The sequence below is a fragment of the Helicoverpa armigera genome, chromosome 8 (genome assembly GCF_030705265.1).
Source record: "Helicoverpa armigera isolate CAAS_96S chromosome 8, ASM3070526v1, whole genome shotgun sequence".
In the NCBI taxonomy this organism is placed as follows: domain Eukaryota; kingdom Metazoa; phylum Arthropoda; class Insecta; order Lepidoptera; family Noctuidae; genus Helicoverpa; species Helicoverpa armigera.
The window spans coordinates 5,844,855-5,867,868 of NC_087127.1; the positions used below are offsets into that span (position 1 = coordinate 5,844,855).

General features: G+C 37.6%; 5 protein-coding genes across 9 annotated transcripts in view; 1 reads left to right on the top strand and 4 right to left on the bottom strand.

The window, feature by feature from the left end:
* LOC110372804 (carboxypeptidase D) overlaps positions 1–9,418 on the top strand; it is a 26,930-nt gene extending 17,512 nt beyond the window's left edge. For 2 of the 5 annotated variants that reach the window (XM_049837915.2, XM_049837918.2), the window contains exons 5-12: positions 318–454; positions 2,921–3,108; positions 3,547–3,576; positions 3,666–3,842; positions 4,161–4,279; positions 6,343–6,519; positions 7,315–7,407; positions 8,693–9,418. In XM_049837915.2, coding sequence (XP_049693872.1) covers positions 318–454; positions 2,921–3,108; positions 3,547–3,576; positions 3,666–3,842; positions 4,161–4,279; positions 6,343–6,519; positions 7,315–7,407; positions 8,693–8,824 — 1,053 coding nt within the window. In that variant the 3' untranslated portion in view covers positions 8,825–9,418. Of the gene's footprint in view, positions 1–317; positions 455–2,920; positions 3,109–3,546; positions 3,577–3,650; positions 3,843–4,160; positions 4,280–6,342; positions 6,520–7,314; positions 7,408–7,961; positions 8,456–8,692 lie in introns of those variants that run through there. The other 3 variants (XM_064035988.1, XM_064035989.1, XM_064035990.1) reach the window with 3 other exon arrangements.
* On the bottom strand, positions 4,417–5,209 carry LOC110372797 (uncharacterized). Its single transcript, XM_021329763.3, has one exon. The coding sequence runs from the start codon at positions 5,137–5,139 to the stop codon at positions 4,540–4,542; it is 600 nt and encodes a 199-aa protein (XP_021185438.3). The 5' UTR covers positions 5,140–5,209; the 3' UTR covers positions 4,417–4,539.
* On the bottom strand, positions 9,156–15,081 carry LOC110372793 (replication factor C subunit 5). Its single transcript, XM_049837925.2, has 8 exons — positions 14,942–15,081; positions 14,789–14,853; positions 14,581–14,708; positions 14,312–14,474; positions 11,260–11,419; positions 10,455–10,669; positions 9,960–10,037; positions 9,156–9,819 (listed from the first exon to the last, which is right to left on the bottom strand). The coding sequence occupies exons 1-8, from the start codon at positions 14,974–14,976 to the stop codon at positions 9,659–9,661; spliced, it is 1,005 nt and encodes a 334-aa protein (XP_049693882.2). The 5' UTR covers positions 14,977–15,081; the 3' UTR covers positions 9,156–9,658.
* Positions 11,596–13,663, bottom strand: LOC110372795 (ras-related protein Rab-28). Its single transcript, XM_049837929.2, has 4 exons — positions 13,346–13,663; positions 12,653–12,835; positions 12,227–12,460; positions 11,596–11,831 (listed from the first exon to the last, which is right to left on the bottom strand). Exons 1-4 carry the CDS (start codon positions 13,418–13,420, stop codon positions 11,616–11,618), a joined length of 708 nt encoding a protein of 235 aa, XP_049693886.2. The 5' UTR covers positions 13,421–13,663; the 3' UTR covers positions 11,596–11,615.
* Positions 15,082–16,695: 1,614 nt separating the features above from the next.
* LOC110372813 (cap-specific mRNA (nucleoside-2'-O-)-methyltransferase 1) lies at positions 16,696–22,708 on the bottom strand. The gene is made up of 15 exons (XM_064035795.1): positions 22,592–22,708; positions 22,353–22,508; positions 21,971–22,075; positions 21,112–21,638; positions 20,775–20,918; positions 20,409–20,682; positions 20,081–20,277; positions 19,814–19,997; positions 19,315–19,540; positions 18,993–19,110; positions 18,650–18,902; positions 18,416–18,516; positions 17,911–18,026; positions 17,572–17,810; positions 16,696–17,463 (listed from the first exon to the last, which is right to left on the bottom strand). The coding sequence occupies exons 2-15, from the start codon at positions 22,363–22,365 to the stop codon at positions 17,216–17,218; spliced, it is 2,745 nt and encodes a 914-aa protein (XP_063891865.1). The 5' UTR covers positions 22,366–22,508; positions 22,592–22,708; the 3' UTR covers positions 16,696–17,215.
* Between the last annotated feature and the right edge of the window lie 306 nt (positions 22,709–23,014).

Below are 23,014 nucleotides of genomic sequence, written 5' to 3' on the forward strand. Positions count from 1 at the left end.
CATAATCACTGGCTTACCTAACTGGAAACTCCACGAGAAATCTTGTGGATAGTTGCCTTATCTGGTTTTGTAGTAGAAATATAGACACAATTTGTTAGCATTTAACGTTTAGCAATTTTCATTGAACAGCCATATTAGAAGAAGTAAGATTAAACAACATCCTCCATCATTCATGTTGTGCAATTTGAGAGCTTTGCGATGTCGTCAACTAAATTATTCAATTAAAAATGCACGTGGTGACGCAGAGCTGACCTTTTAGACTTTTTTTAGAAGAGTTTATCTGCAGAACAAGTGTTTAATGTTAATTATGTTTGCAGTATCTTGTGACGTCATATGACACCGATCCTTACATAAAATGGTTGCTGGACAACACAAGGATCCACTTGATGCCCTCGATGAACCCGGATGGTTTCGCCATCTCCAAGGAAGGACAATGTGACAACACATACGGCAGGTAAATATCAATATAAAAGGTTTATTTACTGGAGGTACCTACATCGCTTTGAATTGGGTTCAGAATTCTTATCCAGTAAATGCATAGGTTTGTAACAGCTACATCAGCACAATATATTTCGCCAATATTTAATGATTGTCATTGTAACGTGTTAAAATAGTAACAAAATCATAATAATTGCATTACATGTTCATAGTAATATTTAGGAAAAAGTGATAGCGAAACAATTCATTGTGTGAATAACCAGTGGCGGCCCTAGGGGTGTGCGAACTGTGCCATCGCACAGGGCCTCGCGCTTGGGGGGGCCTCGCGCTACGCGAGTTTAATTTGGGAGTCCTTAAACAAACAATTTAAAAAAATTCGCGCTCGCTACGCTCGCGGCTGTTCACTTGACAGTACCTTTCCTTCTTACTTGATTAAAGTACTTTTATGTCCCAAAATTCAAAAATTTTCGCGCTCGCTACGCTCGCGAATTCACCTTACACATATACAAGTTTAGGTGCTTTCGTGACCCAAAGCTCACAAATTTTTGCGCTCGCTACGCTCGCGGGTTCTTTACTTTCCGCTTGTTTTATTTTTTCATGCTTTTTTAGCCAAACCTAGAAGGTAGTGCCGCTTTTAATTCCTTTTATTAACAAGAAAATAACTCATAGTTTCCGTATGAACTTTCTTATTTACAACATTCAAACTACTCAAGTCACAATCTTTCAATACATAGGGGGCGCTTGGGTCATGATTGCACCCGGGCGCAGGCCCGCCGTAAGCGTGCATGGCGTGCACCGCACTCGGGCGGCACGTCCTAGGGGGCGGCAAATCGAGCGATTTATCACGTTATATTTAAAAAATACAATATCTTTTTACCAATGACTTGATTTCAATATTACCGAACACAGCAATAGCGCTAAGAACTTACTTACACTGCCGGTTTCAGTTGCATCTGTTGAAAGATCATTTTCAACATTTAAACTATTTAAGATCAAGGGCAAAAGCCCCGGGCGGGATTTAGGGGGCGGCAAAATTAAACCATGACTACTGATTACTGAATTATGAAATAAAAATATTTAGTAGATAAGCAATAAAATTTTAGAAAAAGCCATGGTCGTGTCCTGTCAATTCTAGCGGCTTCACCCTTTGCATCCCCAAAAAAATTCGCGCTCGCTGCGCTCGCGGCTCCATGTGTCAGACGTCACAATTAATCTTTGTTTAACTGTTGAGGCATTCAATTCCGAAAAAAAAATTTTTCATGGCTTTTTGCTCACTTCGGCTTTTTATGATATGTTTACTTCATAAAAACACTAAGGAAATAATCGCGCTCGCTTCAACTTCGTTTCTGTGCATTTCTTACTTTTTGACGTTGTTTTGTTCATTTACAGTGGTTTTTAGTTATTTTGTGTCCTTAGACTACAAAAATTTTCGCGCTCGCTTCGCTCGCGCTACCTTACATATGACATGTGTCTTTTACGGTAATTTTTTCGTGAAACCCACCAAAAAAATTGTCGCTATCCACATCTTTTACAGAATGATAACATTGTTATAGGTATTTAAGTTCTTTAGTTTGGGTTAATTAATAAACTGTTCTAAGTACTTTGACATTCATATGTTGGTACCTAATAATCACAATCTTTCAATACACAGGGGCCACTAGGGTAATGATTGCACAAGACGACGCCTTTGGTTCCAATTAACTTTTCAGACCATAAACTATAAAAATTTCGCGCTCGCTTCGCTCGCGCTTTTTAACTATTGTTACACTCTTCTTACATCGCGCCGAAATAGTCTTGAGAATTCGAATAATAAAATAATAATATCGAAAAAGCAGTTTTTCGAGATTTAAAATTATTAAAACATGTTTAAGGAATTCGATGACACAAGATATATAAACTGTAGTAAAAATTAACTTTTATTAATTTGTTTAACTTGAGCATTTCTCCTCAAACATGACGTTTAGCTAAATCAAAACACCAGCTTACTCTCGCAACACATACTTTTCACGTAGGACAAAGGGCCTCGCATATACCTGCCGCACGTAGCCTCGCAATGGCTAGGGCCGCCGCTGTGAATAACCTACATATTCACTAGCACGGATAACTCCAATGAAACCCTAATTTTCTAATAAATCTCAATGGTATTTCGTAAAACATTGTTGCCAGCAGCTACTTTTCTTTGTTGCAATGTATAGTGTTTTGGGGTACAGTACCTATTAGCTATCAGTATCTCTATCTATATCCTCATACTTAGGCTTTTTAATTCAACATCCGTCAGATTTGTAAGGTCTATCCTGTCTATCAAGACCGGCACCTAATAAGAAAATGCTAGGATAGTAAAAAAATGAAACCAAAAGAGTTTATATGTTTTTCTGCCTCGGTCCAGGAGTCGCTAATTTCGTTCTTACCTTTCCAGTCTTATACTCTGCCATTCGACAATTTCGTATTAAACATAACATAACACGTCTTTGTAATTTTGCAGACACAACGCTCGGCGTTATGACTTGAACAGGAACTTCCCTGACTTCTTCAAGGCGAACACGAAGCAGCCACAGCCGGAGACCGAGGCCATCAAGGAATGGATCAGCAAGATTCAGTTCGTGCTGTCTGGCTCCCTGCACGGCGGCGCTCTCGTCGCCTCGTACCCCTTCGACAACACGCCCAGTGCCAGTAACTGTCAATAACACTTTTAATGTTCCGTAATCATGTTCAATGACCAATTTCGTCACGTGCTACCGGACACGTGTCACAGCAGCCTATTTAAATGATTGCCTTTCATGGGATTTCATGCATTATTGCAAAAGCAATCTGTTTTACTGGCTCTAATGCTGAATGGGTAAACATAATTTCGTCATGGATGCTTATTTATTTTAATCTAGAGTTACTTATATCATAATGGATTTTTATTTGGTTTGTTTGTACTCTAGTCTCCGAACCTACAAAGACAGTTATTCATTGCACATTGATTACCTGTATTCATTATTTTCCCTAAAATGTTAAGCATTCCACTAATTGAGGACGTGACATACGAGGAAAATACATAATTTGCGACAACACCAAATAAGGGCTGAGTTTAACAATATTTATTTTCGTTTACACGCAAATCAGGAATATGCAGATCATCAGTACTCTGCTCCGGTGAGGTACCACGTTAATTTTACCTGCTTATTTAAAAGTCAGGGAATTTAATATTGTTTGTTTTCCCCCAACATGTGGCCTGAACGCAGTGTTCCAGAGCTACGCGCACACTCCGTCGATAGCGCCTGATGATGACGTGTTCCGTCACCTGTCGCTGGTGTACTCCAACAACCACGCCAAGATGTCCCGCGGCGTCTCTTGCAAGTCAGGCTCGCCTAGATTCGAGAAGGGCATCACTAATGGGGCGGCTTGGTACCCTCTCACAGGTATACCCAGTCAATTTATGTCTCCACCTAGCACTAGTAAATAATAGTGACATTTTGACGTTTCATGGAAAACATGAGTAAGGTTGCATTATAATTCTAAAACGTAACAGCGATGAGTCATAAGTTGATGATGAGAACAGATTGAGATTGTATCTATCATTTTAAAAACCCCGACTCATCGCATCACGAGACTTTAACAGATATTCACCATTATCAAATTACGCATGCTGCTCCAGACACAAAATTCTTTGGTTTAAATGAGTGGAAACGACCCTGTGCTTAACAAACTGATTGGTTCATAATAATAACATGTTTTAGGTGGTATGCAAGACTACAACTACCTGTGGCACGGATGTATGGAGATCACGTTAGAGATATCCTGCTGCAAGTACCCCCCGGCGCATGAACTAGCCAAGTATTGGCAAGATAATAAACAGGTAACAAAATAACATTAAACCCTATTTAAATAAATATTAAATGTCAAAAATCACATAGATACTTAACTTAAAACAAGTGGGATGTATAGTGTAAGGTAAGCGTATTCATAATTAAATAGGTAAAAAATTAAAACACCTTACAAATATTTTTGTTTATTCTATATCTTATATCGCTAAGACGCCCAAGAAAGCGAAAAATCTACTCGCGGTATATTATTCTGTGCCATACAAACAATAACATCACTTAGTACAATCACATATTAGGTACGAAAAACAAATGATAATGCTAATAAAAACAAAAGCACGGACGGAGACACAGTGGTTGCCGAATTCCAAGGCTCACCGGGAGATTTGATTCCAATAACACCACACGCTACTCGAGACCCCGCGTTTCCAGTGGTCAGAGAATTATCACTGTTACCCAGGCCTAGATCATCTTCTTGCTCGTGGAGTACCAAGGTACGGCCCAAAATACTGTTGCGCCCTCGAAGTGCGATAACATCGTCCACAAAATCTACATTAGCCACTCCAACGCCAGTTCCAACAAACAGGACATTTCCGAGGTCGCCGACATGGCGCACTGTGTGATCTCTGCCTCCGTGAGTATTGCCGTCAGGGTTGAAGTGCGAACCTGACGCATCGCAAGTGGTCGTGTCACCCAACTCGTGCACATGGAACCCGTAGTTACCGGCGGGCAGGCCAATGATACTCCCAGTAACTCGAAGCCCAGCAGTTGTCTCCGTGAACTCGATGCTCCCGTTTACATTCTGGGACACAAGGCGAGCTATAGCAGTCCTCGTTTCACAATTTACGTAGCTTACAATAAAAATAGATATTAAATATGCGCAACGGACAAACATGATGTGGTAAAACCGAGAGACGTGCGCTTCAGTATGTAAACAAACAAGATATGACTGACTTCAGATATGTTGAACTAAAAAGTTAAAAGGATATCAATCTAGAATACTGATAAAGATAAGATTGTATGGGTACTCTATTTTATCTAAGTACACTTAAGTGAAATTCCCACAGATCCAATCTGTTCGTGCAATGAACCTAGCTAGAGTTTACGCAATTAGAATTTACTATGTAGTTATGGGCAAAGCTGGTGGATAAAATGCAGGTCGAAGATGCTGAAAAAAATTAAAACTAGACAGTTTAAACTAGTTGGTGCACGCTAACCAATACCAAAGACCAACATTTTTAAGGGCTGTGAATTAGGCGAAGCATTCGTCGTCACAAACCTGGACAAAATTTTCCGCTGGTGTGAGCCGAAAAGGCAACATTTTAATGGAACTTTAGTTTCGTGAAAACACACGCCCTCCACTTTTATGAGTCATTTTTCCATGACGCGTACTCTACTTACCACAAAACCGACAACGACAACGAAAACAAGATAGACCCCGAAAGAGATCGGGAAGGAAAATGTGTGGAAAGGAAATGCTGCATGCTAGAATAATGAAATAAACTTTAAATTAAACATACATATAAGGAGAAAATTTAATTAAGATTCTAATCAAGGGCAACTTAAAGACTCAAGTAATACAAAGGTACATGTCAGTGACTTGGATGGCTGAGTGATCACGTATGTGACACAAGTACTTCCCCCATTGTATGATTGTTTTTCAATCACTCGATATGATAACAATGTTTTTAATTTCCTATCACCTGGTATAAGTGCGGATTAATATTGCGCATCATTTCCATGAACACAATGTTTTTGTTTTTTGATAGGTCTGTATTATCTACCTGAGTACTTTAAGACAAGAAGGGGTATTGGAAGAATAAATAAGATAATTTCCTTCATGTTTTTTTTAATATTATAATAATAGGTACTATTCTTTTGTATAATAATGTCGGGACATCTTTTCACACACGGTCGGCATACAACTAATAAATTACATAATACATACACCTAGACCACGGCCAACAAGCATGCTCATCACACGAATGTCGATCGAACCGGGAATCGAACCCGGGATCTCAGGTTCGGCACTCCGGCATGGTGACCATTGCGCCATCGAGGTCGTCATTTAGGTACTAATTATATTTTTGATTTTCAGTCGCTTATAAAATACTTGGCTGAAGCTCACCGCGGTGCTCATGGCTTCGTGATGGACGAGAACGGCAACCCTGTGGAGCGCGCCAGCGTCAAAGTGAAGGGCCGTGACGTCACATACCACACCACCAAATACGGAGAGTTCTGGCGTATACTGCTTCCCGGGACCTACAGGATTGACGTAAGGCCTTATACATATTTAAATTTAGAAATTACACACGTTTTTTACTTACGTAAGATCTCGTCAACATTTGAAACAAGTTATAAAAAAGGTCTTCGTAAGCTTCCGTTAGGTCACATAATATTATATCAACTACCCACTTCAGAATGTCTCTCTCTTGTTCTTATACAAGGTCAAGTGTGTTAAGTGCTTGTCTACATCGGAAAAACTGATAAACCTAAACATGTTCTGTGAATTCATGATGACAAATCAATGCATGTTTTTTAATGTCCCTACGCGATAAAACAAAACAATTATTTTTCATACATACTGACAAATTAAAAAAAAACATGTTAACTGTGTAAGCTGTTATAATACAATTCTAAAGGTACAAACCCAGTTCACTTTGCGACCTTATTTTTTCACAATATTACAAAACAAGCATCATAGCTTCACATGCACGTAAAAACATCGCTGAGATCATTTTGAACAATGTTATCAGTTTATTTCATCTTTTGGAGATTATGTACACCTATCAGTAATACATTTGGCAGGTCGACACATAGGTACACAAAATTACATACTTTCAATTTAATGTACCTAATGAAAATTCTACCACTTAAGCTTATTGGTGACAATACAATTGGTCCAATCCAAGATGTTCCCATTTGTCTCACAAGCGATTCTCAACCTTTTGAATGAATGCTATTTTAAACCACTTTCCAAAACGGAGGAGTTTCTCAATTCGGATGTTTGTATTTTTTTATTTCTATGTATATAACATAAACTAAATAATATGTGTGCTTTCTCTCCCAGGTTTCAGCAGAGGGTTATTTGCCCCAAGAAGTTGAGTTCATTGTCATAGATAGCCATCCAACGCTATTGAACGTTACTTTACATTCCGCGAAGGTAAGTTTCCACAGTTTATTTAAATAAAATAATGTCTAATTTTCCTGCCGAAAATACAAGTTAACTATTCTGAACCCCCTATATTTATGTGACATAACTTGACCCATTGTATATACGTTACGGCTAAAGCCCGCAGTGAGGCTACACCTACGTTTAACGCTATCCTCCTATCTTCGGTTAGAACAAGGTGTACATAATTATGTTCTCCCTTATGTATTTCGGGCTTTAGCCGTAAAACTAAAAAGTATGATATTAAGTCGTGGCGCAGAGTCCACGGCGGCCCTAGTGTCTACGCCCTATGCTTAGTAATTATGGGCAAAAATAAATAGTTCCACAATTTTCCGCCGAACTTGAGTGGTAGCGTGGACTCTGCGCCTGATCTCAGCACCAGTTTTGTCAGAACCTACCCGTTTCACTTAACAACTGCCTGCTGTAAATATACCAACACTACCGCTCACTTGTTATTTGATTGATCTGTAAATAAATACCTCTAGCTTGTACATAGTAGTTGCACTTTGGGAGTATGGTTACAGATAGTTTTTGTGACTCCTTAGGGTTACATTCCGAAGGCAGCAGGTGCTCAGCCGGTCACGAAGCCGAAGCGTACCCTCCTACCCACCACAGCTACCTCCGTCTTCCAATCAGATGGTGCTATCGTGTTCCCCGAAGACTGATCTCAAACATTTACCTTATAAATATGACAATATTGCTTAAATGTTATTTTGTAGACTAACGCGGTTTGCACAACAACGCTTACCACGACTCATGTACTTAACAGGTACTTATATAGGATTAAATACATAGGTACACTTATGTATCTTTCGGTGAGAAAACTTTTGGGTATATGTAGGTAATGGTGGCATGAAATACGCGCTGCTGTGCAAATGGCGTTTAAATATCTTGTAATCAAAATAATGCTCTTATTTTTATAGTGGAGTGTTCTGTATTATAAAATGCATGCTTGTGTAGAATTGTTCCAATACTGTAAGTACAAATGCAAATGCATACCTAATTTGTAGATCACAATTATAAATTGTACATAACTGAATCCTTTCTGTGTTTTTACTTAAGTTCTTTTTTAGTTTGGTTATGGTTGATACAACATCTGCGATTTGGTGAAGGTGAGTAAATTGGCCAATAAAATGTACCTTTTATTGGTCATCCGAATACATGCTGACATACATGTACCTACTGCATGCTACAAAATTTTATTATTTTTATGTATGGTGTTGGTATCTGTATTTATTTATCTGAGTATTGGAAGTACAACTATGTAATGTTTCAGCGCATAGACGGCGGGCCTTACTACCGGCCGGTGGCGTTACCGCCGCGCCCACTCTCTCCGCCCGCCTCGCCCGGTATCTTCGCATCACTCACCAACTCGTTCAACAGTATTGTCTCTAACATCTTCGGATAAAGAAGCTATTAAAAGCCTGTGTTCGATATACAAACGTTGACTGATACAACTGTACAATCGGAATACTCATTAATACTATCTAATACAGGGATATACCACGTGTTCACAACTCTCGATAAATGCTGTAGGTACCTAAAGCTATAGTATTAGAAATATTTAATATTTATAAGTAAGAATAAACCCGTACTGAGATAATAATTAAAAAGAAACAATTAAGAATCTCTTAAGTAGGCATTTTCAGCTGCATTATCTAGGTATGACTGTAACTTGCTTATTTAGCATCACATAGATACTATAGAAAGCTCTACGAGCGTGTTTTGTTTAATGAACGTTAAAGTACGGCGCGATCTGCCCCACCTTCAAGTTGGAATTAAGAATAAGTTCTGCATTTATTAAAATATGTTAAGAAAAAAGTATACTCAATCCTTAGCAAATCAGGAAATAAATTCATACATAATCAAATAGTGCTCAACCCCAAAAAGCAACGATCTCTTACAAAAAGATCATATTATATTTAATTTAGATATAAGTTGTAAATATAAAGTAGTGATAAGATTAGATGTTTAGGTTAAATAAAAACTAATTTATTGATTACACTTTTTTATTTTATTTTTCATTCACAATGATTTGACCAGCATACTCAATTTATAACACTTATTGAACAAGAGATTTACCCCCGTACTCAGAGATATTTAACGGTTACTTAAGCCGTTCCTTAGTGAAGGATTTCTTTGATAATCCGTCACTAAGGAGTGACTTAAGTAACCATTAAACGTCTCTGAGTACGGTGGTTATTCCTCAATCACACACTTATGTTCTCAACTCCTTATTAAACTAAGTGTCTGTGGTGTCAATTTTGACTTGATCCCTCGCCACTTGGAAGGCAGCGATGAGCGCGGCGAGCTCGATGCGTTCGCTGCAGCCCGACGCCAGCCGCGCTTCAGCATCAGACATCTTGATGAGAAGTGTTATCAATACCTCAGGGGGCAGTTTCACTGTAAATAAAAACTTTATATAGAAAATACTAATTTTAGGCGAAAATATTTATATTTTAACCAATTACTAGATTAGAGCATCTTCAATTTTGAAAATTAAGAACAAGAGCTCAGTTGATGAGTGTTGAAAGCATACATACCTCTTTGTATGATCGTATGAATTTCAGTCAAAATATCACCAAGCGCTAATCCTTTGAGAAGTTTCAAATCTTGGATGTCTGAGCAAATATGTTCAGGAAATGTACAATTTAAAAATATTACAACCACATAGCTTAAATATGTATAAGTCACTTATATAACAAAAGAAGAGGTTGGGCCAAACAGACAATCCTGGCTATTGATCCAGCCTGGTTAGATACTAATCCTTTTTTCATATGACAACACTAGATTCCAGCACACGGTTATCCAAGTAAATTCATACAAAAAGACTTAACTTATACTCATGTCTGACCGGATTCAGCTGAGTACCAGTGTTTTACAAGAAACAACTGCCTATCTGACCTCCTCAACCCAGTTACTCGGGCAACCAGATACCCCTTGGTAAGACTGGTGTCAGACTTACTGGCTTCTGACTACCCGTAACGACTGCCAAGGATGTTCAAATTCCAATACATAAAATCTTTCAAAAAGGATACTTTTAAAGCAGACAGCGAAGTCATTCTCATTGAGGAGCCAGTTGAGTATGTTATTGATATCTGAACGCAGCGGGTGTCCCACACACGTGTACACATTGTCCTCCGTGACGTCACGGTACGCTAGCCACGTGCTCTGCAGTGTGTTCAGGACTTTACGCATGTCACCTCCAGATAGAGCCAGGAGGGCTTTCACACCATCTTCTGATATTTTTACGCTGAAATATAAAGGATCATATACATTGCTGTTAACTTTATGAACTTTGTTTGCTTTACGTCTTTGAGTATCATTACGAGTACTACCTGTAGCGTAATACATATAGTTATCGGCACGAATCTTGAGCTCTGACCTTCACCTGCGCAGAAGTAATTTATTGGGTCCCTTTTGTGAGACGCGGGGGCGGGCTAAAGCGGTGATTGGCCCGCAGTGCATCGCGTCATAGCCGTCGTCAGGATTGGTTCTTTGCTAGTAAATCACTTCTGCGCAGATGTAGGTCAGAGCTCAAGATTCGTGCCGATAACTATATACTTGTCAATGGCTACTGGTCGAGTAGAGACAATATTTTGGAGAGAGTAATCCAGACAAGAACGTCTTTTGAAAATTATAGCTATTAGAGTGTGTGATAATCAGAAATAGGTAAAAATTCAAATGGGTAAACGGTCATTGAAGAAATATTTAGGAATGTAGTGATAATGAATATAATAACTACATTAACTACAAAATATAACATGAGAGATACAAACGCGAAGCTCTAGTTAACAAATAAGTACCTATATAAGTAAATAAGTGATAGCAAAATACACGTACCCTTCGGCATCAGCAACTTCCTTGAGCCGCGGGACGATCTGGCTCTGCTGCAGCGGAGCAAAACGGAAGCGAGTACATCTGGACTGCAGCGCCGGTATTATCTTCCCCAGGTAGTTGCATATTATGCAGAACCGCACGTTTTCTGTGTACTTTTCTATTACTGAAACAAGTTGTCAATGTTCACTGAATATCCCATATATTCAAATTACATTTTATTGTTGAGGAAAAGTACCTTACATTACCTTAATACGCCCTTATATAAGGACTTATATTACCTTAATACGCCCTTTTAATGTTGAATGAGAGTGAAACAGTTTGTGATAAATAAAAAACCGATTATTAAACCAAATATTTTATTATTGCATGTTACATATTGTCGATGACGCTTTCCTCTGAACCCTTCTGAGAGCTTTTCTATTCATTATGAGTGGCTGCATAGGTTCGGAATGAGCGTGGCCGTTTAGTTCCAGTTCTTTGGGTGCGGGAGACCTGCCGTCGACGACAGTAGGCGGTAAGCGATGCACCTTCAGACCCAACGCGCGCGCTACCAGGCTTGTGAACGCGTGGCTTACCTAAAAGTTTTAAAGGTGATTTTAGGCAGCCTGTAGTAAGGAAAGTTGTGCAGAGATGCCTTAATGCGGGTGCGGGTAGATCAGGCGCCTTCTTCTAACCAGAACCAAACCAAAACTAGGTTAACCAAAACTATCAGTTACGAGTGGTCTAACGAGGCATTCGGGTTGTTTGTGTGGACATCTGGCAATTTACTTTGCTACTTTCTTAGGAGATTGTCTGTCACGACATCTCCTCTAGTCACAATGAGGCAGGCAGACTTGCTAAGTATGTGGTTATGTATGTTACTCTTTCAGACAAAAATGAAGGAAACAAGTCTTTCTTAAAGTCTGGTAGTACGTTTCCAGTCATTCAAATCACGGCAACGGTCATATCTAACATCAAATACTTTATTTACCATATCACCAGTCCGTGCAGATCCCTTGAAATTTTCCAGCAAATGTTCAGACGCAAATTTTTGTACGCAGGACAGTCGCACTGCCCTCTGGTGTTCTAAATCCGATTTATTTCCGAACAAAGCCATGAGCGGCTTCTTCATTTCATTTTCGAATATTTCCTTAACTTTTCTAATCCATTCCTTTAACTTCTCGAAACTTTGTAAGTTTGTGAGGTCATACACAAACAAAATTATCTGAAACAAAGTATATAAGTCACGCAATGGACATTTCAAGCAAATACCAAATAAATAGATCCCGAGAGACAACTATCACCAATGGTTGTATTTTTAGAGGGTAGATCTATCAATCATAGCTATACAACTCTTTCACTTAACTAACATTCTTAAGACACCACATAAAGCACGTCAATACAGATTCCCACTCACATCAGAAGCATACAAATAGTTAGCGAGCATGTGCGTCTGCAGCGCGTTGCCGGCGACGTCACACAGCTGCAGCGGCACCGCGGGCCGCAGCCCCACGCACTGCCCCGCCATCACCTCGGCGCCCTGCGTCCCGCCTGACGGCGCCAGGCTGGTCCCGCCCAGGTACCGGTGGCAGAGACAGCTCTAGAAGCATCCTTCTAATATTATATGCGAAAGTTTGTGAGGATATGAGTATGTTTGTTATTCTTTCAAGCAAAAACTACTGGATGGATTTTGATGAAACTTGGCAGTAATATTGCTTGTTTATCAGAATAAAATATAGGCTACTTCTTATCCGGGTGAGGGAAGTAGTTTCCTCGGGAAGCGAGTGAAACCGCTGGCAGAAGATAGTCAGTTATAGATATTTGCTGCTTGATGATGCATTGGTTGCAGGTCTGAACCTCCTTTATTTAATTCTGACAGAAAGTAGTCAGTTATATTTGCTTCTATATGATGCAACGGTTGCAGGACCTCCTTTATTTAATTCAAGCCTATTATCTTTTTTTTCAACTTTAAAGCTCAATTTTGCATGACAGAATCAAAATAAATAATTCTGTTAACAATGGTTATGGTCATAAACCAGTTGAATGCTAATGGCAGTAACGATGTTAGTCCACTACAGAATTATTTATCATAGAGCATAATATCACTTACCTTTCCAGTTTTAGGTTCACCAATGACGGCGATCTGAACCGTCTTAGGCTCAACGTCATCTTCACTGTAGTACATCGTAAAGAATTTGACATTTGAAAACTCATTTAAAGTCGAATTTTACGTAAAACTTTTTGCTATTCCGGATTAAAACGTCACTTTTGCCGTAAATTCGGCAAATTCACTATCAACTTCTTGTATAAATATTTTTTTGCCGATAAATTAATCATGGTTCAAGCATAGTATTTGTTTGCAATTAAATAACCATGGCAACTTGAATTACCCAAACAGTAAAATTACTAAAAATAACCCCCTTCTGTTAGAATCCAGGTGCAAGTTGGTTCATTGAAGTATTGTATTGATTTTATTTCCTTGAAATTTTTAATAGACTTCCCAGAAAGAGGGAAGTTTTCAATTCTTCAAAATGTTTTACACTACATGCCTTAGACTTGGAATTAATAATTTAATTTTTTTAATGATTCAACACTTTTAATGAAAATATTTAGTTCATCGATTTTAAAACGATCTAAAAAAAAACAACAGTAACATAATAATATTTGTTAGACTTGTGGTCAACACATTTAAATTTAAGAAATAAATACTAACACTAGTGAAACAGGTTTCTTTTATATGGGAATAAAATAAAAAGGGTGTAAAGTAATGGAATACTAAAGCAATTGTTAAGTCCTCTGAGCCTTTTTCCCAACTATGTTGGGGTGGGCTTCCAGTGATTACCATCAATCTACACAAAAATTACAAAACTGAAGAATTTGTCAGTTTAAACGCGCTACTCTCAGGAACTACTGCGCCGATTTGAAGAATGTGATGTATGAATGGGCTTCATAGATGTGGGCTACACACACGTGGATGGGATGATTACATAATTCAGAGGAAAATGTGACTACCTACTATTCAACAAAACTACATCTGACTGGTTTCATTCAATAAATTCATAATAATAATACTTACTTCTCCTAAGGGCATTTTGTGCATCATTAGTCATAGCATCGGCTTCATCTAATATAATGAGCTTGGGGCCAGCTTTGAATATGGTTCTTGTTGATGCAAAGCTGAGAATCTGACCCCGGACAATGCCTATACCTCTATCATCAGATGCATTTAATTCTAGGACCTGTGGAACACAGAAAAAGGTTAGGTACTTATTACTAATTTAAATAAACTGACTTAAATCCAATGATTCTTTAAACATATAGAATTTACAAGGTTAAAATTCTTACCATAGAATTGAACTGTTGTGGTGTGTACATTTGCTTCGCACAAGCCAATATTGTTGATGTTTTACCAGTTCCAGGAGGGCCATAAAATAACAGGTGAGGTAGTTGGTTTTCCTTCATAAACTGGTTTACTGAAATGTAAACAAAACATTAGTAAACTTTCAAATATAACCTACTAAATGTTTAGATAGCATTGATTGAAATTACTCACTTGTTTTAATTATATCGTCGTGGGAAATTAACTCTTCTAACTTTGAAGGACGATATTTTTCGACCCTGAAACGTGAAAATGCAATTGAATCTGCAGTGAATGAAATGGAAATACTAGAGAGGTCGACAACTACAGACATATTATTTTACTTACCATGGTAAGTTTTTGCTGGCTTCACTCACAGTCATTATGAAATATAATAACTTCTACACAATTGAATAAAATATTACTATTCAAAATTCAAACCACCCACAGGTACATTTCCTTTTGTCGAAATGTCTTGTTTGTCTGTCAACGTCAAGTGTCAAACAATTTAAAAACCCGCGAAAACGATTTTTGTATAGTCTGTCTGGACTCGAAACCACAGGTTAATAACATGTGCTACCCTAAAAGCTACATCAAGGAATTTCAGACTTTAAGCATGGATAGCAATCTGTTTTCTGTAGTCTAGCTGTCGCATGGCGTGGCTGCTGTAAGTTTGCTTTATGGGTTTTAGAAACTTACATAAAGCAGCCCGGAGCCGGAGACGGAAAAAGTTGGTGATTGATGGACCGGTGCATCGGAGGCATAGACATAATATTAGTAAACAGGACTGCGCATATAGACCCAAAAAACGAGCCGAGTGAAACAGTTAGTACGGAGGCTGTCTGTCCCTTTCTAATAGGGTGACTATGAGATTAAGCTATGTGAGACAAATCCGAATTAGCTAAGATTATTAAACACAGATTAGTATTGAAGTTTTAACTTACGCAGTTTGTGACCTTAAGATACTAATAAAGGCTTTTAATAATTAGCGGAAATTAGCAGTATAAAAGCAGGAAGATTCGAAGTGAAGACTGTTTTTTTTGTATTTCTACTTCATATATAGACTGCGGAGCCATTTATGTCGCCTTTCTTCATTTTTTGGGAAGCTATAACAATAGTACAACAGTTTTAAAATCCATCACCCATATTTTGACTCGTTACAAGAATTCATGGGCACCCTAGTTGTTTGGTTTACGAAAATGTTATTATTAGCTAACCTGAGGAACGATATATTGCAACTACCATAGGATTCACTTTTGCAAGTAGAAACGCAACACTTTTTCACTTAAATTGATTTGATACAAAAAAATATAAACAAAATTTTAAATGCTGATTACGCGCCAATAATGTTCAGGGTTACCGCTAGAAAATAAAAAAAAGCAAAATAAAAATTTATGTTGTTTATGTTTTAATAATAAATACGAATAAATTAATGCGATTGTTATTAATTTGTTGACTTACAATTGTAAAAATAAGATAAAAATATAAGTGATTCAATTGTTTTTTGGGAAGACAAAACTTTTGATCACAACATTTTTTTATGCTGGCAAGGTGTTAGAAAGAGACAAGTAGCCTCCGTTCGAACTATCCCTCTCGGCTCGGATTTGCCTCTGTGTATTATGCAACCAATTTAGTACCTTATTGCGTTAGTATAGAGTTCATTTTCGTAAATATATATTTTGAGCGTGCGCAATCTTGTTTAGTAATATTATATCTATGATCGGAGGGCACGTAAATGATAAATGTTGGTTTGATCTCTCTCCGTTCGTGTCGGATTGCCGTCCTACAGAGCTATGAGTAAATGAATAGTGAGTGCTCCTATGTCTGCAAGATCTTGTGCACTAAAATAAGTCCTGCGCAGTTGGCTAATCACCTTACATGTGAAGAGCCGCATTGCCCGCCATGGCCGATAATCAGCTAGATAGGACATCATCATCAGCAACAGTTGTTTTGTAAGTTTTACGAGACCAAGAATTTAGAACCATATTTTCTTCATTCTCGTTAGATGCCACTCCAATAACTGTGACACCCCCAGAAGATACCCCGGTGCCGCGGGTCCTTTGTCGATTGTTGGAGTATGATTTAAAAAAATAAAAGCATAGTTTCATTCAATCAATAAACTTTAATAATTACGCTACATACTTACATAACAATTATGTACGTAAATGTTATATTACATTTGAAACATGTCTATAATTATATAGTAGTCGAAGGATTTTATCTTTTCTCTCTTGTACGTACAGACGACAGCACATGAACCTACCACGATTTGTCAAATTTCGCCAATAGATTTTCAACCTTATCACCATAGTGGAAGGTAAATTTTCAATTGGTAAAATTTTACAGGTTCGTGTAGGTTGACCTGCTGGCCTAAGTACCTAGGTAACAAAAATATTTATTTATTTTTATTTGTTAGGGTATATTTGACCTAATTTCACCGAATTGTAATTGATTTTCTTTTTATTTACATTTCGTAAGTACTGGCTTAAATCCGTAATACAAAACCAGAATCAAGATTCGAGCACTGCATGATATTTGTTGTTTCTGTCGATTGAATGTGCTTAGAGGCATGAACAGATTAGTGCTTGAGCTTGATTGTTCTGTAATACGGATTTAGAACTGTTATTTATTAACAGCACTGGATACATATGCTTCCATGTCAGCTCGCGTTACGTGTTCTGTTGTTTGGCTGTCAAATATAGCACTGGCTGATGGTTCCCAGGGCCACATGACTCGCCGCGTGTAAGCACTTATCATATCCATCTTGGCGTCTGAAGGAATATTGTATTCGCTGTTGTGCTTCCCATCGCGGCCTACGCTGAAAAAATATTTTTTTCCGCTCGTCTTTGATATTACAGCAATCCAAGGATCTGTAAAAATAATAATTTCATTAAGTATGTAGTCAGTAACATGTACCCATGCGAGTCTCGAGTATTATAACGGTTTCTGATCGAATCACAGCTAAGTAATAATATTACCTTTGACTTCTTTCAGGAATAGTACAGATCCGACTACATAGAACATATCATTTCTGTTTATCCTATCTGGTGTATTGATGGTGACCGCTCTCTTCACTCGTTTCATGCCGCGATATTCCAAATTATTGACGGCTGACTCGAACTGGTCCATATTGTACAACCTCTTTGTTCTTATAGGAAGAGCTTGATTATCAAATGGTTTATTTAGTGCTGTACAAAACAAATTGCATTGGTTTATTCTGAAACAAAACGTATTGTATATCTATCTACTCTATAGCTCCACATTTACTTGTCAATTTTAAATATACCATTGAATAAGGGACCTGTAATGGAACTAACCTTTCGCTCAAGGTATCGCCAGAGATGTCTACTCCGCCCAACATCAAGGCGTCTATGATGTGCAGCGACTTGCTGTAAATTTGATTGTTACCCTGTCCACGATATTCTTTTACAACCTGAAACAAGAAATTTCTTGTAAATAAGTTGTGAATAGCACAACTATCGTCGTCGGCGCTAGCGTCTTTTAGATAACCCTAAGATAAAGGACACGCAGTTTTTCTCTTCTCCCACAAACAAATAACAACGAAGTTACAAAGTGTTAGAATTTTGCGTTTCGTCACTACTTAGTACATATATTTACGATATGTACTTAACTATTTTATTAGTAAATATTTATTTTGTTTTTAGAGTAAAAAATACGTAATATTTTTCCAATATTTTTCTATAAGAAGATGGCAGCAATATTATTTGATTTCACGAATTGCAGTTTAATTAATATCGATGAGGCAAAAGAGCTATTAGTCGGTATTATTTTTTGCTACTTCTTATATTTAAGAATACACACCTCTCCATACAAAAGTGTTTTAGCAGGCAAAGTCAGGTGTAAATCAATAACATTCCTCCATGAATTTGATTCCAACTGAAAAACTTGCTTTCCGCCACAGCCTAAAACAAAATGGAATTAATATTACACACAATAACATTCAATTTTAGTAGTATACAGAAATTAACTTCAATTGGAAAATATTGCTACCCACAATTTTTCGTTTTTAGTTCAGTTATTACAAAATAGCTTTACCTATAAATATTCTTAAATCGGGACTGTTCTTCCCACTACTTAAAAACATGAAATTCCAGTCGTAGACATTTTTAAAATAAGTTTTTAGATCGGCTGGGTTTTCCAAGTAGTCAGGTGGTTTATTTAACACATTTGATTTGAAGGAGTATAAGCTGTGTGAGTCTGCCGCTGGCTTCTTTATAAGTGATCTGATGGCGGATAATGTGTCGTCATGGCCTCTACGATCCGGTTGTGTTCTCACTGAATCCGGCAACTGAAAAACACATTAAAAAATTTAAAAATATTAATAGAATGAAGAATTTAAATAAACAGTTTTAATGAATCAAATTTTTTTCTAACTCACTTTCCATAACGCTAAACATTGTTCTTTCATTTCTGCTTGTGTAGAACCATCTTTCAAGTTTTTGTCTTTGCTATACCTAGCTATTTTCAGTAAATTTTGAATTTGTCTTTCGCCAAGTCTGAAAATCACATCACAAGTACACAGATTATTTATTCGTTAAATAATAGTACTCGTTGTTTTATTTTTTATTTAGGAAGGGAAAAGCGAAATAGCGTTTTTATACACAACTGCATCAAGAAGCCACAATCAAAACTATATTTGAATATCAAGGCAGGATCGACATGCTGATTTAAGCAAAAAAATATAATCGTGTGATACCTACAGGCAATTGCTTTTATACACATATTCAAAAAAGTTTTTATCTTCCTTGAGGACACTTAAAGGTACGAGTTGTGTGACATCACCGTTTCGTTCCGCATTACTCCATAGTAGGGAGTTCACATAGGCTAGATGCTGTTCAGCTGGCTCAGTACCCAATCGCTTCCAAAAACATATGAGATATCGCTCGGAATTAGCTGGTCTTGAAGTTACAGGTTTGTGAATACATACTGAAAAACCAAGAAAACCTTTAATAAAGATTTGATACTAAAATCCATAATTTCTTATACTTCTTATTATTACCCGGACTTTAACATGGAGAACAAAATTACTAGCTTGGATGTAAAAACGCAAAATCTCTTGAGAAAGTACCGCGTCAAAGTTCGGGCATTTGGGGGTCAAAGAACGTTACTAGCTCCGCCCTCATATGCCGACTTTAAAACCCGTCCATTTTTTTAACAAAAGGAATGGTGAAAGCTGTGTTGCTAAAGTATAATGTTTACCTTTATCAAAACATCTGTACATGATGTAAATTAAGCCAACACTAAAAAGAGTGAAGACATCGAAAAGTTTTACGACAAAATGTCCTCCAGTCCTAACAAGCATCAAAGCAGCGAGACATTGACATAGGTACAGCTGTTTCGACAATATTTCTTGTATATTTTCTTGACCTTCCACAGAGAAACCCTGAAAGTTAAGTAACCATTAAAAATAACCATGTTTTTGCTAAAATTTATTTTGCGCTCTTAATTTTTCCAAGATATACTCACACCATCAGCCATAAGAAAATGTACTCCTGTATCATCTGTTTGTTTCAGTACATGTTCCTTTAGAGATGCAAGATTTGCAGGGTCAAATATGTTTCCATCATTCTTCACACCATAGTATGGGTTGAAGGTTTCAGGCGATCCAGCGTAGAAGTCCGATAGTTTAAAATCGTTTGAACCTTTCAAAGTAAACCCGAAACCTACAATAATAGCAGTCAATTTAGTATATTTAATACATTTGTTTCATGTACCAAATGACATTTATTTCATGTGATGGTTTTTACAGGTGTAAAGAAACTCCAATAGTTTCGTAAGTTGTTACTTTAATTACCTTTTGCCCTCCAGCCCTTGCGATATAGCACATATTCTGAAAATCCACCTGGCCCTGCACATACGTCCGCAAAATATAATATTTCTTTCCTATCTATTGCATTTTCTCCATTTTGTTTCTTTGGCTTTGTAAAATTGAAGTCAAATACAGCGTCAATATTGGCCATTTTCACGGCGGCTCTATTCAAAAATATTACTGCGCCAATTGTTTCGTAGGGATTACTACGAGATCGTGCATGGCGTAAGTCTTCATCATCTAAACTATCAAAAATTGTCTGCAAAAAATAAACACAATAAAAATTGCTGTACTATTTCTCATCACTCCAGTCAATGGTATGGATGGTGTGCACTACATAATTTGAAATACCTTCGAATTTAATACGCCTTTTAATATATCTGGATCTACAAATTCTGTTTCATCATCGATTGTTAATTTTTTTGGGCCTCTTCGTAACCATTGTTCCAAAATATCTCCAGATAGCGGTTCATCCGGTGCTCGATCAAGCCATAACTAAAAAATAAAATGATGAATTTAAACAATACTTATGAAGCTACATAAACATAGTATTCATTTACTTTGAACAAGTCCCAGTAGGCAGCGAGGAAGTGATAACATCGAAGGAGTCTTATCATCACTGTGAGGCTTTACAAATATGGTCCTCGCACAAATAAATAAAAAACCATGCTAGTATAGTTTTACTTACTACTTCTTCTCGTGCTTGTGGTTTTGGTTCTTCAGCCATTTCCTTGATATCTTGGGGCAAAGCTCCAACGGCAGATGGTTTCGCTCCCAATCCTCTACGACCTTTTTGAGCTGATGCCTCTACGGGTTCTACTCTACCATGCTCAAATTTACCTAGACCTTTTCCTGGCTTGTAGCCCATGTTCATCATCATCCTTTTTGATTTTTCTGAATATTCTCCACTGTAAGCTTCCTCGAGATTTTTGATTTGTTCAGGATTCTTATTATAGAATGTATCCCCTGAATCCTGAAACCCTGGGCGTCCAGAACCTTCCCCATCTTCTGGTTCATCAAATACAGGGCGATAGTCATCATATTGATCATTTGGTGAAGAACAATTTTCACTTAAGCTACTTCTACTTAACCTAATATTCTCTTCTGGGCTTCTGTCTCCATAACTTTGTAAAACTTTCCCTGGCTGCTGGAAATCACTTCCATAACCGTCAGCAATGGGTGTGTCTGGGCTTTCCTTATCAGATTCTTGCAATGCTGTTTAAATATGTGTTTTATTAAAATAACTCAACAATGTAACATTTACCATTCTTATATAAAACTGCATCTGCTAAAAGGGAACTCCAGAAAGAATCAGTTTATTTTTAAAGAGTGATCAGTAATCTAGACATAAATAGCAAGTTTAAGATCATTGCATGGTTGATGCAAACTCTGAAAGAGCCTTTGTGTATACATACATATTTACTTGTCTATATGTATAAGCCACATGTGGAACATAAGTATAATTATAGAAACTACATTTGGTTTAAGTCCAAGATAAGTTAAAAGATGTTAAATGTTATGTTTGGAAAGTGCTTGGTATAACTCACCTGAGCCATGAGACGTTGTAGACGATGCTCCATAAGTGTCAGTTCTTGTGCGTTTAGCAGGTAACACAGTGCTCTCATCACTACTGGTGTCTTCATCGGAAGGATCTGCCACAAAATAGTATTCAAAACAATGGTGGCATACTCAAAAGAAAGGTGGACACTGAGGTTACAAGTTCAATGTAGTTGGAAGAAGAAACTTATATCAAAATCAGAGATGATCGTGAGAATCGAAACTGGAGGAAAGTAGCGTATAATACAATAAACCTCGTTTGAGGTTAAATGCCGATTATACAAATACATAATCTAAATATGAAACTAGCAAGTAATACCAAATTATGACATATTGCCAAAAATCAAGATAAAGTAAGTATAGTTTATTTACCAGAAAGATTCATTTTGAGCCTTTACTTAGAAACTGGCACTATTTATTATTGTTTGGCGAATGCTGATTGCAAATTCACATGAACCTTGCCAAACGTCAACCGTCGACAAGAAGGGAATAATAACTCGCACTGTGCACTCGTTACACTTATAGTCCCTGTGGCAGTCCAATATAATTTTGGTTAGCAAATAGATAACGAGAATCAACTGGAAAGTATAAAAGTAAATTTGTAAAAATACCCGAGTATAGACCCATACACAGTCCCCCAATATTTTTATTTATTTTCAAACTGTGTAGATGTTGCCAGTGGAAAAAAAACAAGTGTCAAAAACATTAGTGTTGACTCTATGGATTTCTATAAGGCGATCTTCACACTGCCCCACGTCATTCTGCATATTGCGTGTCGACGCACCTACGCGCGTTCCTGCGGGAGTCCTGATCTGCATCATCGTGCGGATTTTTTGCGCACTCACGCGCGTAGTTGCGTTTTGTAGATTCACGCACGGCGGCTCTCATCGAGATCCATTTTCAAACACACATGTCACGCCCATTCAAAATCACGTGCGACACTGCGGGATTCGGTGTGCCATACCATACATCTCGCCCCGCACTATTATAAGACCAATCGTATTCTAACGACATTCGATTAGTTTGCGATTGGT